This window comes from Podarcis erhardii (assembly GCF_964252035.2).
Source record: "Podarcis erhardii genome assembly, chromosome: 4".
NCBI lineage: Eukaryota > Metazoa > Chordata > Lepidosauria > Squamata > Lacertidae > Podarcis > Podarcis erhardii.
Genome location: NC_138508.1, coordinates 57,725,709 through 57,740,557, shown reverse-complemented (window position 1 = coordinate 57,740,557; position 14,849 = coordinate 57,725,709). Strand labels below are relative to the sequence as shown.

At 41.7% G+C, this 14,849-nt stretch overlaps 1 protein-coding gene across 1 annotated transcript in view; it reads right to left on the bottom strand.

The window, feature by feature from the left end:
* SLC37A1 (solute carrier family 37 member 1) overlaps window positions 1–14,849 on the bottom strand; it is a 40,063-nt gene that overhangs the window by 9,446 nt on the left and 15,768 nt on the right. The window contains exons 13-14 of the mRNA XM_081858646.1: window positions 1,843–1,928; window positions 1,403–1,451 (exon numbers count right to left, since the gene is read on the bottom strand). Of these exons, the coding sequence (XP_081714772.1) occupies window positions 1,403–1,451; window positions 1,843–1,928 (135 nt within the window). The remainder of the gene's footprint in view (window positions 1–1,402; window positions 1,452–1,842; window positions 1,929–14,849) is intronic.

Sequence of the window (14,849 nt, the reverse complement as noted above, 5' to 3'; positions counted from 1 at the left end):
TCTAACAATACATGGAGGGTGAAAGATCTATTAATCAATGCACATTTATTTCAAACAGACGAGTTAGGAAATTATAAACAGTGGAAGCTCTGTTTTCCAAACTACCTTATAAGGTAAAAAAAAATGGTCACCCAGTAATAAATAGCCAGTAGATTGTTCTTGGTGTATATTTGAAATGAAAGCATGGGAGAAGTTAAGTAACAGAGGGGACTGGCATTCTTATCCTAAATTGACTTATTGGTAAAACTGAACTGACAAGCAGACATTCAACTTAACACAGCCTTGGAAATTAAGGATGAGAAGGCATGGATAACAGAAAGAACTGGGGGCAAATAAGAGCAGAGTGTTGTGTTGTAGTCTGCATAAGACACACTGCTGCCATATCTGCCCTGCCTTGCCTTCTGCCACATTTATTTGCCGATTGTGAGGCAAATGATGGCAATCAGTCCTTGTACCTGTCTCTTCCACAGTGAGAACAAGCACAGAACTCACTAACTTGCTGCTGCTGCTTACTTTGGACCTTAGTAGAAACAGGAGGCCTCCAAAGGCAAAAGAGAGGCACACAGTGAAATCCTATGCAAGTCTACCTGAGGTTAAGCCCCATTAGGTTCAGTGGGAGCAGCTCACATGTACTTAAGTTGGCAAAGGATGCTATCTGCAAGCCACTTGCTGCTGAGCTGTACTTCTGAGTCTGTCAGTCCTGAGCTTCAGCAGCTAATTCCTATTTGCTACTAGTGACTACGCAACTCACAAACAGCAACACTGCAATGATCTACTTACTATATTAGACCCCTCCAAAGCAGTAATTACTATTTAGGTATACTAAGTAAAACTATGGCTGAAAATTATCTGTACTACTTATTTCCAGTTCCAGATTGTCAGTCCCAAGTAAGGAAGTAGGAAATATATTTAAATGCAGTGGGGAAGAAAGAAATGGAAGTATATTTTGTCTGTTTGCCCCCAGACATTCACATGATTACTATTGGTTGGCTAGAGCCCCTCTGCATATGAATTTTGAGACAACAGTAAGGAGTTCATACACCCAGGCCACCATGCCCTGAATTAAGGGAGTAGAGCTAATTCCACTATCTCCCATTAGCCTTTGCAAAAGGCAAGCTATTAGCAGAGAAGCAATTTAGGCTCCAGATCACTGATGTTGCTGTGATTGATATGTGAGATTGTGCTTCATGAGCTACACTGCTCTCACGAGCAGATAATTCTCAATTGGGGGAAAAACCAACAACACCAAAACAGAACTGGTCTATAAATACCATTAGGAGCGACCATCTTAGACCTATGTTCAGTACTTATATTTTATAATATATTATGAAATACATTCCCAGATATATTTTTAATCATCCCAAATAGGTTAAAAAAAATAATGCTAGAAAACAGAACTCACCTATGGTGGCCTCAAAGCCCATTTTACTGATTGCTGAAAATAGGTATAGCTAAAGTAGACATAAAGCAACAGTTAGCTCAACTCATCATGAAACTTTAACTTTTCAATAACAAGATCAGTTGTCTTTGCTGGGTATCAATTAATAAATCTGCATTATTTTGCATTTTGGGATCTTCTGGCATAGACGACAGGCCTGACAAAGCGACTATAGATCTCTGCTATGTAGGAAGCAAGGTGAGTTCTAGGATTTTATAATGATTTTCACAGTAGTTAAGGCTAATCCTTCAAGAGGGAACAGAATCTTATGTTTCAGTGGGGAACAAAGTCACTTAAACAGTTACAACAGCAGAACATTAGAAATCCACCCCTTCATCGCTAAACCAGCACCAGCTAGCAGACACATCTAATTTTATCACTGTAGTTGAGACAGCAGGCCGTACCGTGGGTGCTGCAATCAAAAGCATCATGCCACAAGTTGTAGCTCTTTTCTTCAGTCTGTCTGATATTATGCCTGCCAAAATTCCACCTGTGGAAAAAGATTAGGGGAACTGAATCTCTAAGTGAGGACATGTTTGCAACAACATTAGACACTATCCATAAAGGGCATCCTTTAGTTTTCTTAAAGAAGTGCCCTGCATATATTATGCATCAACAAAGCCAGTAGTACTATAGCCAATAATTTCTACACTGTAATTGATCAAAGTGGAATAAATAAGAAGGGCTCATCTAGCCCGGCATCCTGTTCTCACAGTGGTCAACCAGATACCCGTGGGAAACCCAAAAGCACAAATGCACAAAATGTCCATCTTCCCCTCCTCCTCCTCCTCTTCTTTTTTTAGAACACACTCCTGTGGTTCCTCAGAAAGTGTCCCAGGGACCTTAGGAAGTTTCAGGTCTCCTTCTCAGGGGATGAAGAAATAAGTTTGAATTTGCAGGGGGAGATCCAACCTCGTAAGGCCCCTCCCAGCCACTGCGGAAACCTTGACAGGCCTTGCTTTATCAAGAGGTATCAGTTTGGTCACTGAAGGAAACAGGATGCTAGAGTAGACAAATCTTTTTAGGGCTCATGTATTCCCATTTTTTCCTACTCTGTACTCTTTCATTGAGTAATCTTTTTGTTCTGAAGGTTCCAGCTACCACTTTTATGCGGAACGCTCCCAAATCTATTTCCCCATAGCCTCTTCAGTTTCAATCTCTACATGCCCACCACCATTTCCCACTGGACCTCAGCACAGACACCCATGCGATAGTGACATCCAGACTAAACTACCATAATGCACTCTATCTACATGAGGCTGCCTTTTAAAGGTGCTTCAGAAATTGGTTGGAGCCCAGCACTCAAGTCTGAACTGAAAGTACTGGTGTTTACCTTTAAAGTCCCTATCAGGCAGGGTTCATCCTTGGACACTTTCAAGTGGCATTAAAAACTCACCTTTTTTCGTGGCTTGTTGCAATAAATTGTGGTTTGGCTGGAGATTTGATAATCTTGTCTAATTCTGGAAGTTGCTTTATTTAGTACTATGTTATATTTTGCTGGAGTATTTTGATAAACAATGGGTTCAGGTGATCAATATATTCTAAGCAGTGTTGTATTTTTTTTGTCTGTATGTTGATGTAGTCTGTAAACTGCCTTGGGAAGAATGTTATTTTTGAAGGGCGGTAGATAAATTTGTTAAATTAAAACATTTCTTCCCAATGTCTGAAATAGAGCATAGCATCAACTCTTGTTGATTCCTGACTGTTAATTTCAATCAGAAGGCAAGGCTCTCTTGGTGGTCTCTGCTTGGAATGAGGAGCACAAGGGCCTGTGAATAGGCTTTTTGATTGCTCTCCCCACTGAGATGTCATTTACCTTGACAGTGTACTTGTTTTGCACACTTCTTTCATAAGGCTTTAGAGGTAGAGATCTGTGATGGGTGAAGTCAGTTTTGAGTACGATGCTACTGCTATATTAGTTATGTAGGTATTTAGATGTGAATTGGTTTAAATATTGTATTACTTTTGTTGTGCTCCACCTGCTACAAAAACCACCATCTGCTTAATATTCTCTCTTTCAGCTCAGCAGCTCAGTTTGTCTGACCAGTTCCCACCACCTGCTTTTCTCCATAGCTCTTGCCTCTGTGTTTAAGGATATCAAATCAATTCGGAAACATATAGATTCTGTGTGTGCAGTTTTAAAGTATCAAACACTAAGTTGCAAACTTACCAAAGATTCCTCCAACATCAAATAGTGTGGATAGATCACCTGCTCGTTTAGCATCAATATGTTCTGTCAGTGAAGGAAATAAAAAAAAGCAGCAGGAATTGCTTAGATTTTTTTCAGGAGCCACAAAACTGGCTGATTGTGGGGGTCTTGTGTTCATGATGGGAGAAAGGCAATATATAAGTTTAACAAGCTGGTAGGTGGCACTAAGAATTAAGGTTATATATTACAATGCATACAAAATAGGTATCTGTTCCAAGTTATTCAGGGCAAACCCAGATGTGGTGTGGCAGATCCATGACTAGTGTTTTGTTTTGATAACTAGCAGCCCTATAGGGCAACTTTCAAGGCTGCAAAAATGGTGATCTGGAAATGGGTGCTTTACTCTTTCCCAGGGTAACTCACCAACTTCCAAAGCTGCTATTAGCAATTACATGGTTGGAAGGGGGGGGGATCTTGCTTGATTTTGCAAGGCATCTTTACTATACTCTGCAGAAGCTGCATTTTGCAAAGTATAGTAATGGTGCCTTGCCAAATCAAGCAGGACCACCCTCCTATTACATCAGCTGATAGGAGGACGCAATCATCATTAGCACTGGTTTTGGGCACACAAGAGGTCTCTTTGGGTGAGCGAGATACCCAGTTACCTGCTTTAATCTCCGATCATCACTGTAAAAGGGGGGGGGGTCCATTGGGAGGAAGGACAGGATATAAATTATAATAAGAATAATATCCACCTTGATAATACTATCTTCCCTTTTGTCAGCTATTACTTCCCACTGTAGCAGGAAGGTAAACGGCATTTCCATGTGCTCTGGCTTCTGTCATGGTGGCCCGTTGCACCAGAAGTGGTTTAGTCATGCTGGCCACATGACCTGGAAAGCTGTTTTAGGACTAATGCTAGCTCACTTGGCCTGAAAAGCGAGATGAGCGCTGCAACCCAATAGTCGCCTTTGACTGGATTTAACCATCCAGAGGTCCTTTACCTTTTTACATTTACCTTACTTCGGAATACATTTATCTTTATGTGGATCACATATACATGATTATTTAAACACAGATACTTACCTACATTTGTGATGTACAATGGAAGCCAGAAAAGAAAAGTGTAGCTGACCAGTTTGGCAAATAACAGGCAGAGTGAGAATTCTACAACTCCCTACAGAGAACAGAAGAAAAAATAATTTTAATTTTTTTAAAAGCATACTTTTTTACCCCCCCCCCTCCAATTTTAAAGGTACAACATATTCAGGTGTGGCTTATATTCGGGCCAATATTCATCATTGAGTTTCTTAGTGATTTTATACAAAAAAGAAATTTCTCAAAATGACTTAAAATAATATACAAACAGGGGGAAAAAACCAATTAAAAGGCAAATTTAGAAAGGCATACAAAATTACTAAAATGCTCATCCAGCAATACAAAAAGCAGGAGAAATACCACTAGAAGGTGAGCACCACAGGTTAACTCCATCAGCAAAATACTGAGTAAATAAAAATGTCTTAGTTCTGTGTTTCTGTGGGGAGAGCATTCCACAGATGAGGAGCCACAGCTGGAAAAGCCAATTCTTGAGTAGCCGCCCTCCACATTTCCATTAGATGAGACACACATGAGCCCTTGCTGAAGACTGCGAGGCCCAGCTTGGTTCATGGTTCAGATATTGCACACAACCAGTGAGGGTAAAAGGTACCTCCGATTGATGCATTATCTTTTGTTTCCATGGTATAGCTACTGTCCCAGGAGAAGCTGACATAGTAGAAGCTGTTACTATTACTATTACTTTCATCTTCTGAAAAAGATAAGGGCCAAGCCTCAGTTCAGATTTGAAGATGGCGACGTACAATGGTACCTTGGGTTAAGAACTTAATTCATTCCAGAGGTCCGTTCTTAACCTGAAATGGGGCCTCCCGCTGCCGCTGGGCCGCTGCTGCACAATTTCTGTTCTCATCCTGAAGCAAAGTTCTTAACCCAAGGTACTATTTCTGGATTAGCAGAGTCTGTAACCTGAAGTGTCTGTAACCCAAGGAACCACTGTATACTCACAGGTATTCGCAAAGCTCCAGAAAAACTTATAGCAGACTTCCTGTTTTCAGTTTCCTCACAGCCTCCATTGTTATGATTCAGTGACTTGTTGCACTTCTCATTGTCAGGGAGCAGGCAGTGCTTCTCTGGATCCTACAAAAGACCCCATCAAGTTCAATGAAGGCAATAAACCAAGCCACTCGTGTATTAATGTACTGATAACATGAAATAATTTTGCATTTTAATAGGTTAATTGGAACCATAAACTACTTTTGAAACACCAATGGCTGAAGCACTTTAAACTTACTTATGGAATCATGTTACCTGCCACAAGACCAATTCTCATATGACATATTCAACTTGACAAAAATGCCATTATGTATGGATTTCTTCAAGCGTATGCCACATGGCCTTATTAGCTAGTACTTTCTTAGGGGAGGTCTTTCCTCAAGATATTAACAGAATTAGCCCCATTCCAAGAGGTGTTTTCTTAAAGGAGGAAACACACTAACTGGGCAGTAGGACATACCAGCTTCATATAGAAGTAGGTTGTTAGATTATGGGTTTTTGGTGAAGTAGTATCTAGGCAACATCTCATGTATTTGAAAGTGTAGGGCAGCCTTTCTCAACCTGTGGGTCCCATGATCCCTAGCTAGCAAGGCCAGCGCTCAGGGATGATGGGAATTGTAGTCCAACAACATCTGGGGACCCACAGGTTTTGAACTGCTGGTGTAGGGTGATTAATAGGAAGATGTAAGCACACCATGAGCAAATCAGAATGAATGAAGGATGGATGCTCATTTTCATATAACCACCTACAAACAAATCAGAAAGAAAGAAATCCCAATAAAGACTGGATGCAATCTGAGCACCCCATAAGCTTTGTGCCTGCAAATCAGGATGAATGCTGAACAAACAGGCCATTTGGAGGAGCCCTGAGTTTGTAGGAATAAGTGGAAGACCTTGGCCAAGGATAGTTGCTACTGCTCATGTTATTACGAACTTCCTTGTCTGGGCTTTTGTGCATAGAATCTGTGTACCCTGTTCTCTGTGTGCAGAGAGCTAAATCATTATCCACATTTGGGTGGTGCTGTTAGTTTTACAATCAATAAGATATTGCATAAGCCACAGGGCAATAAATTTTGCAAAAAGAAAGATACTGCTAAACATACGTATTGCACTGCTAACTTCAAGCAAATAAATACATATTTACATGCCCTCCAACATCCCGCAGGATAGGACAGGGCCACTCTTGCATACACAAAACACCCCTGTTCTCATACTAATGATCTATTATTACTCCTTGCTGAAAGCTGCTGTCTACATGCTACTCAGCACACCCACATTGCTCTGCAATGCTTTCTAAACCACATGTATTCGTAAGTGTCCTCTGTTAAAACTTGAGAATTCATTGCTTAAGCACACAATGAATTTGGTTCTAATTAAATAAAATAGCTGAAACTGAAACACATTCACTGAAATTAACTGTCAGGATATGCAGTTGCACAGGGTTGGAAGGGAAGCTTATGCACATGTGCATATATACTAGCATTCTTTTAAAAATACATCTTCCAAATCTTCCCAAAGGCAGAAGGGACAAAATAGAAACACTGATTTACCAAGGGCAGATAACAGAAGGTCACATCTGTCTCTCATAAACAGGGACAGTTGGAAAATATGTGATTAAGCAAATGCTGCTTCATTCAATCATCCCCCCTCAAAGCATTAAGGTAATTTGCTTAAATATGAATTCATGCAAGCTTTTAAAAATCTAATTATGAAAGTATTTTTGATTTACCCAAGATAAACTTGTTTTCTTAGCGCTTAATTCTGGTTTCTGAATGGTGTATCTATCTGGCCCATTCATGTAACTTTTTGAATTCTGAAAGATATTTTTATAAGAGATATTAAGAACAATCCTACTACAATCCTACTTGAAAGAAAGCCTTATTAAAGTCAATGAGGCATCTAAATAAACATTAGGATTAGGCTTCAATCTTTTTTCTCTTTTATCTGCAGTGACAACTGGAAAGCTTGGTAATACATAAACTCAGATACTTTCGCTTATACTGCACATGAGGCAAACATATTTAGCCCATTTTCATCCTGGCCCGTGTGTTGTTGTTTTTTGTGTGTTTCATGAACACTTCCCTATTTTCCACCCCCCAGATTTTTTTGGGGGGAGGGGTTCACATAGGTTTATTACGGGAAAGTAGTGCTTTCAAGCCTTTGAGGTGTACAGAAGTCTTTCAAGCAGAAGGTTCAAGAAAAAGAGGGGAAATGAGATCCCCCCCCCAGCTTTCACTCTGAACCATCTGCTTTTCTCCTTTATGTACACCCACCACGCCCCACATATGCTGGTTGAAAACTAGTATTGTGAAATTGGAAATGGAGAAAATGCAATTAATGAGGTCCCTAAAAGTCATTACTTACACTGGATGATGAACTTGTGCAGTTTGCATCCCTAGGATCTGAAATAACACAACAGAAACACAGAAATTCATGGATATCTTCCAAGCACTCATGGAAATGTTTATGGTTTGTTTTATAAAATGCTGCTAACACACAATATCTAAAAATGCATAATTATCATGAAAGCAGGCTTCTGACTGGATGCAAATTTTAGTAACTGCTTTGTGTCAACTCCAAGTTACCCATAATCTTGGTTTGCAACCAAACCTGGAGGTGAGGATATAAGACTGCAGAATCACATACACATTCTTCTGCTCCATTCATCCACTTACCCGGCATGCACACTCAACCTCTTTTTTAATGCAGCACAAGCTAGAGGATTTTTGTGTGTGTATGGTCTATGAACAATATTGATCAATTACATGTATTGCAACCCAGAACCTGCTCAGTTTTGCATAAATTCATTTCAGAACAGGTACTTACGTTCAATAAGAAACAGGAAGCAGACAATCCCCATTAAAGCTATGATAACGCCAGGCACCACAAAGGACAAACCCCAGGAGGTAGACACCCAATAGCCAGCTATTAGGGACCCTAAAATATTCCCCACTGAAGTGTGCGAGTTCCATAATCCCATGATCAATCCTCTCCTATAATAAACAAAGGAAAATTGTGTCTTTTAGAACTTTTCATCAACATTCATTTTACCCAGGTGAGACATTAGTGCACTTAAGTTTTCAGTACTTGAAATACTTCAAGTTGGGGGGTGTCCAGGTAGATTTTGTGTTGGATTCTGATGTGCTTTCCTATGTATGCAGGACTGGCAGAAGAATTTGGCCTGCCCACGGTGAAGGACAAGAGGGTAATTCCTCATTCACCATTCAGATGCTGTTGACCAGCATGGCAACTGAATTTTACTTTAGCACTGTTGTTGGGATAGCGTCCTCCACCACACCATAGAGTGGCAGGCTAGGATAGAGGGTGCAGGGTAGGCTAGGTGGCACAACACAGCTGTGACCTCCAACATCTTGCCATCATTCATTCCCCGCTCTGCCTGGCACCCGCTTGCTACCTGCTCAAACAGAAAACTGCAGTGCAGCAGAAGTAGCACTTGCGTGAATCATGTGAGTGGAGCAGTGCCTGCTAGCATTTGTGGCCTATGCTGTCTGCCTCTCTGCCTGCTTGCTTAGAGAAGAGCATTTCAAAGCAGCACTCCCCATAACATATTGGAAGAAGGCAAGTAGTTGACACCAGCCCAGGTCAGCAACAAGCAAGCAGCCAGAGAAACATCTGGGAGCAGTTGCTTCACTTTGTCTAGTCTCAGGGCTTGCTCTGGGCTACTCATCCCTGCAGTCCTGAAATGCAGGTTTCTTCAACTTGAAGTGCTCCTATTCAAATCCAAAGCAGCAGACAGGAACAGGCACATGACCAGTATGTATGGCTGGCAAAACCTGTGAGTAGTCTTGAAGAATGGCATCCTTAATCTCCAAGACATTTCCTATATTCTCAGCTAAGTGCTTCAGTATCAAGTAGGTTGTGCCTCTAACATGCCTTTATGCTTATGTGTCAACAAAGACCCCATATACACTTCTCATGCTATCACTTTTCCCTCAGGAACTTCAAATTGCTTAATATGTTACTGTCTTTGATTACACTAACAAGGAATGTTAAATGGCACAACTTCACTGTAAAACATAGCTTTTAAAATCTGTGAGTTACTGAGTTATGAGGCAGACTATTTCACTTAGTTTGCAGTGTGTCCAACCCCACCCAAGACAAACAGATTATAAAAGATTTACCTTCCTTTCCCAAACCAGTTGCCAATGCAGGTAACCACACTGGGCCAGCCAGTAGTTTGCACCAATCCATTAGCCATCTGAAATTTGAAAACTTTGCAATAGTTATCTTGAAACAACTGTTTCACCAGATAATGCAGTATGTCCAAGAAGCCAACATTAAAAATAATATTCAAAGTTGTGTTAAACATATCAAAGACCACAAAGCTTGCACAGCCTAGTCAATCCTCATTGTTATATATTCTTTGTTTCCTAGACAGCAATGTCAACTCTCCCCCCTACACTTGCCAGTCCCAATGATCGCAAGTGAATAATGACCATCCATTTATTCCCAAATGCTCTAGAGCACCATCCCCCAACCTGTTGTTCTCCAGATGTTTTGGATGGCAACTTCCATCAGCCCTAGCCAGCACAGACAATGGTGAGTTGCTGGGAGTTGCAGTTTAACACACCTAGAGGGTGCCAGATTGGGAAAAGCTCCTCTAGAGCAGCTTCCACAGCTCGTGTGCTGCCAGCATGAAAGAGAAGTCATAGACTTCCTAACAGGTCAACACTTAGCAGTGCTTTCCCTGGCCAACAGATTTTAAAGTTCCTGATTGTGCATTGGCAGCTGCACTTCTACTAGGCCCACACCTGATGTCACAGCTAACATCATGTGTGAAACAGGTGGGCATGGATGAGGGAAGACAGCTTCATGGGCCAAATCTGAACCCCTAGTAGGTCAACTGGCTCGCAGGCCAGAGGTTCCTCACCCCTGCAGTATCCTTTGGAACAGGAGGTGCTATGGACAGGTTGTCATGGGAAACTATGTGGATTTTGAGGCAGTTCCAGAAAGGCAGTTCTTTTTTTTGTCATGTCTGAAAATTCCAAGTGAGAAAAGAAACCCAGGTGTGCCTACCTGAGCCACGATGTAGAACCACAGGCTGTGTATATTATAGAAGTAACCAAATCCAAACATGGCAGTGAAGAGTCCGCTGGCAAACATCCCTCCAGTGAGATAATACCGGATAGGCAAACGTTCACCTATTATGCCACTTTGAATTCAGGAAAAATAAAAAGGGATTGATTTTTGAAGCATGCTGAGCATGTATAACCCGAAAAATCTGAAGATATTACATGGGCATTTGCATGGTAAGCTATGGTTAAAATCCAGAAAATGCAGAGTTTACAAATAACAATGTAGTAGCACTATAATAAAAAGAACAATTTGAGAAACTTTACAAAGTTGCATTATTGTGAGTTGTTTGTATTCAGTTTTCATATTTCAAGCCAAACATTTTGGTTTGTATTCAGTAACAAGAATCGAAGTCATGAGCTGATAGTGCTCATCTGAAATCATGATTGATTCTTCTCAGCCACAGTAGGGACAGGATTTGAATTTATTCCTTTTTAAGCAGCTTTGGTGAGCTACTGTAATAGGGAATATTCTGTACTCTAGAATCTACATTCCTAAATCCTAGGGCACACAGTCTCCTAAATTTTATTCTTTTCAATAATTCCTTCCTCCGCTCCTCAAAAGCTTGTAAGCAACTGAGCACAGTAGATCAGAGATTAAGCAATCATATATTTACAACTTGAAAGCATGAAAAAGGATTTTTAAAAGAGTAAAAGAATTTTACCTCAGATACATCCCAACTGCATAAGCACATAGGAATGAATAATCCAGGGCTCCCAACAACTGTTTGTAGTTGCTCTTATCTAGGAACACATGTTTGTTAAAGTTCATGAGATTGAATTTTTAAGGCACAAATAGCCATTAAAAAGTCTGAACAATACATTTTCAGTCTCTTTGCAACTTCAAAGAGGGATTCTAGCAGGTTAAAACGATAGTTTGCTCCTTAAGCAAATTGTGTTTAATCAAATTATATACCTGCATAGTTTGTACCATTCATGAATAAATTGATCAGCTTGATATAACGGGCATTCATTATAGTCTCCAGAATTATACCAGGGCTTTAAAAAGTGGAACATCTTGCACAGTGTGAAGTTTCAAACACTGTAACAAAGTTTGGGCATTCTCTTCCCCCTATTGCCAGCCACCCTGCCCCACAAACCAGTTCCTATGTGCAGGAGTGCACAGAACTGTGAGGAATTGCAGAACAAAACAATACAAATTTTTCCTTTAGATTATATTCCAGTTTATGGGGTGGGGGATAGACTACTTACCAAATGGCTCCCAACCACAGCGTGACTCATTAGCAAATTTTTTAACAGGCTGAATCTGGATGGCATATTCTTTGTAGGTGTTATGCTCGATAACTTGTGGAGTATTACAGTGCTTATGTAGTTCTCCCTAAATTAAAGTAATACAATTAATCTAACAGAACACCTCATTGCATAGAACCAAATAAACTATTTTTACTTTACCAATATTTCAAATCGGGGCCAGCCCACCTACGAGGCAAGTTGAGACTGTTGCCTCAGACGGCAGATCTGGGCCCGAGGAACATACTGCTTACTGCTGCTGCCACCTCCTCTGTGCTTCCATGTGTTCTCCCTGCTGTACCCATGGGGCGCAGAGGTGCAGATGATGGCACAGGCAGAGAAGCAGCACAGGCCAGAACTGTGAGGGATTGTATTGGAGCAAAACATCCTGGGCTGGCCCTCTTCAAAATAGGTTTTTGCTGTTTAGAAACATTTACCAGTCAAAACCTTAAAAAGGTTTGAATAATAACCTCAATGAAATCCAGCTTTGCAAGCTTTTTTTTAAAAAAAAGAAAATTTAGTTATGTCAGGAGACTGCAAATTTCCATGAGGCCTCATCCTTCTTATGGATAAGCAATAAGAGACAAAATTTGACAGAGTATGACTCAATCACGTGCATGCCTCAAGTCAGTTTTCCATACAATAAAGAGTGGGACTAGTAAAAGAAATCAAATACAGGCAGAAAGTTGTCAACATAAGCAGATTTTAAATAGAACAACTGAACCATGCTAAGCTCCAGTCAGAGCAGTGAGGCAGTGTGGCTTAGCCTCTGTATCCAAAGATGGACAGGGAAGCTATTTCATTCTTTTTCCTGTACCAGTTCCAGTCTAGCTGGAATGGTTTTGTTTTGGATCCAGCAGATCCATGACAGCCTTGCTCCACTGCCTTGAAGAAATGTGATACAGGAATATTTCAAAGGTTGAAATTACCGTATATATTATTTTAATAGTCTTGGCTATATATAATTAGATATTGTTGTCCAGGAACACTATAACTGCCATGTTGGAGGTTTGGTTGTGTGAGTGTTCCTGTAGAGCATTATTTGATTGCTTAACAAGTCTGCAGAAATGATATATTAGAGCAGGGTTGTCAACACAGTGCACTCCAGATGTAGCTGAACTACAACTCTCACAGCTGAACTACAACTCTCACAGTATTTTTTCACTGGTGACACTGGCTGGGGCTGATGGGAATTAGGAGTCAAACAGCATCTGGAGGGCACGGTATACTTATTCTTGATCCATTCATTTTGTTCCTAGTTAACACGCACAGTTCTGGATGGACGAGGAACGACTGCAGAAACATGCTTGTGTGGTAGTGGTTAGAATATTAGACTAGAATCAGGGAAAATCAGGTTCAGACAGGAAGCTCATTGGCTGACCTTGAGCCAATAGCACTCTCTCAGTGCAAGCTACCAGGGGTAGGGGGTGGTAAGGATAAAATGATGAAGGGGCTTGAAAAAACTATGTATACCATCCTGAGCTCCTTGGCAGAAGTGAGAGTGTAAACAGCCAAAATAATAAAACAGAGAAATTGTGAATTAGCTAGGACAGAGAAAGCGAAAGATGAGTAAAGATGAGACACAAATTGGATCCCAATAGAATTGGTTGCCATGGATTGAAATGTTGAGCCTTAGCAACATGATTATGGTCTGGGTAGGAATTTGATTACCTGCTTTGAACATGAGGAGACAGTCTGGCAAAATCTGGAGATTGAGTACATACTTATTTTCAATTTCACAGCACTATAAATGACACTTTTGATTTGCCTTTGTACACATAGCCTTTGTATATTTTCACAGATCATGGGCATCTTGACAATGAGACACCTACTTTATAGTACACACAGTACAGAAGCCCTTCTAGATACTGGATGTTCCATGTGGGCTCTCAATCACTATGAACATTTTAATGTCTTTTTATTACTATACAGCATGTCACATTTTATTGCTGTAATGTAACGCATATGGTAACAAGACTTTTATGTAGCTTTAAAATGTACCGTACTTCCTTGTGTGATGTCAGATATGTTAGAAAGACATTTCCTTGTTACAGCGGCGTAGCGTGGGTTGTCAGCACCCGGGGCAAGGCAAGTAATTTGCGCCCCCTAACCCGGGGCAAGGCAAGTACAGTACTCTCCCAAGCAGCAGCAGCAGCGAGGCTTCTCTTTCCCCCGCGCTCTCCCGGAGCTGCCTCTTTTCTTTTCTTTTTTCCCTTTCTCCAAGGCTTTTTGCTTTCTCTCCTTAATTGATTCCCCCTCCACACCGTGGCATTTCCTGGCTGCTCCCCCCCTTCCCCTCTCTCTCCTCCTCGCTCTGCTTGCCTTGCCCTGCCCTGCCTGAGGGCGCCCTGAGGAGACTCCGCTCTCCTTTTTGACCAGGCGAGGTGGAAAAAAGGGGGAAAAGTCTCTTCCCACCCCCTCGCCAGACTCCCTGCTCGGCTCGGCTCACTACCCAGAAGGCCAGTGGAGAGAGAGCCGCAATTACCATAAAGCTCCTCTCCCTCCGCTTCGCCAAGCTGTCAAAGCCCGGCAGCAGTGGCAATGGCAGCAGCAGGCACAGCCAGACCCCCGCCCGCCAGCCAGCCAGCCTGCCCGCCCGCCCGGCTTCCTCTCCTTTTTTGGCCCGCGGCAGAAGGCTTTGCTCTCCCCCTTCCGCGACTTCCTCGCCAAGCCGAGCGAGCGCGGGCTCCCTAACCCGTGGATTTTAGTAGGGGCAGAGAGCTGCTACTGCGAGTACGCCCCCCGCCCATGTGCGCCCGGTGCAGCCGGCCCCCCTGCACCCCCCATGCTACGCCACTGCCTTGTTACT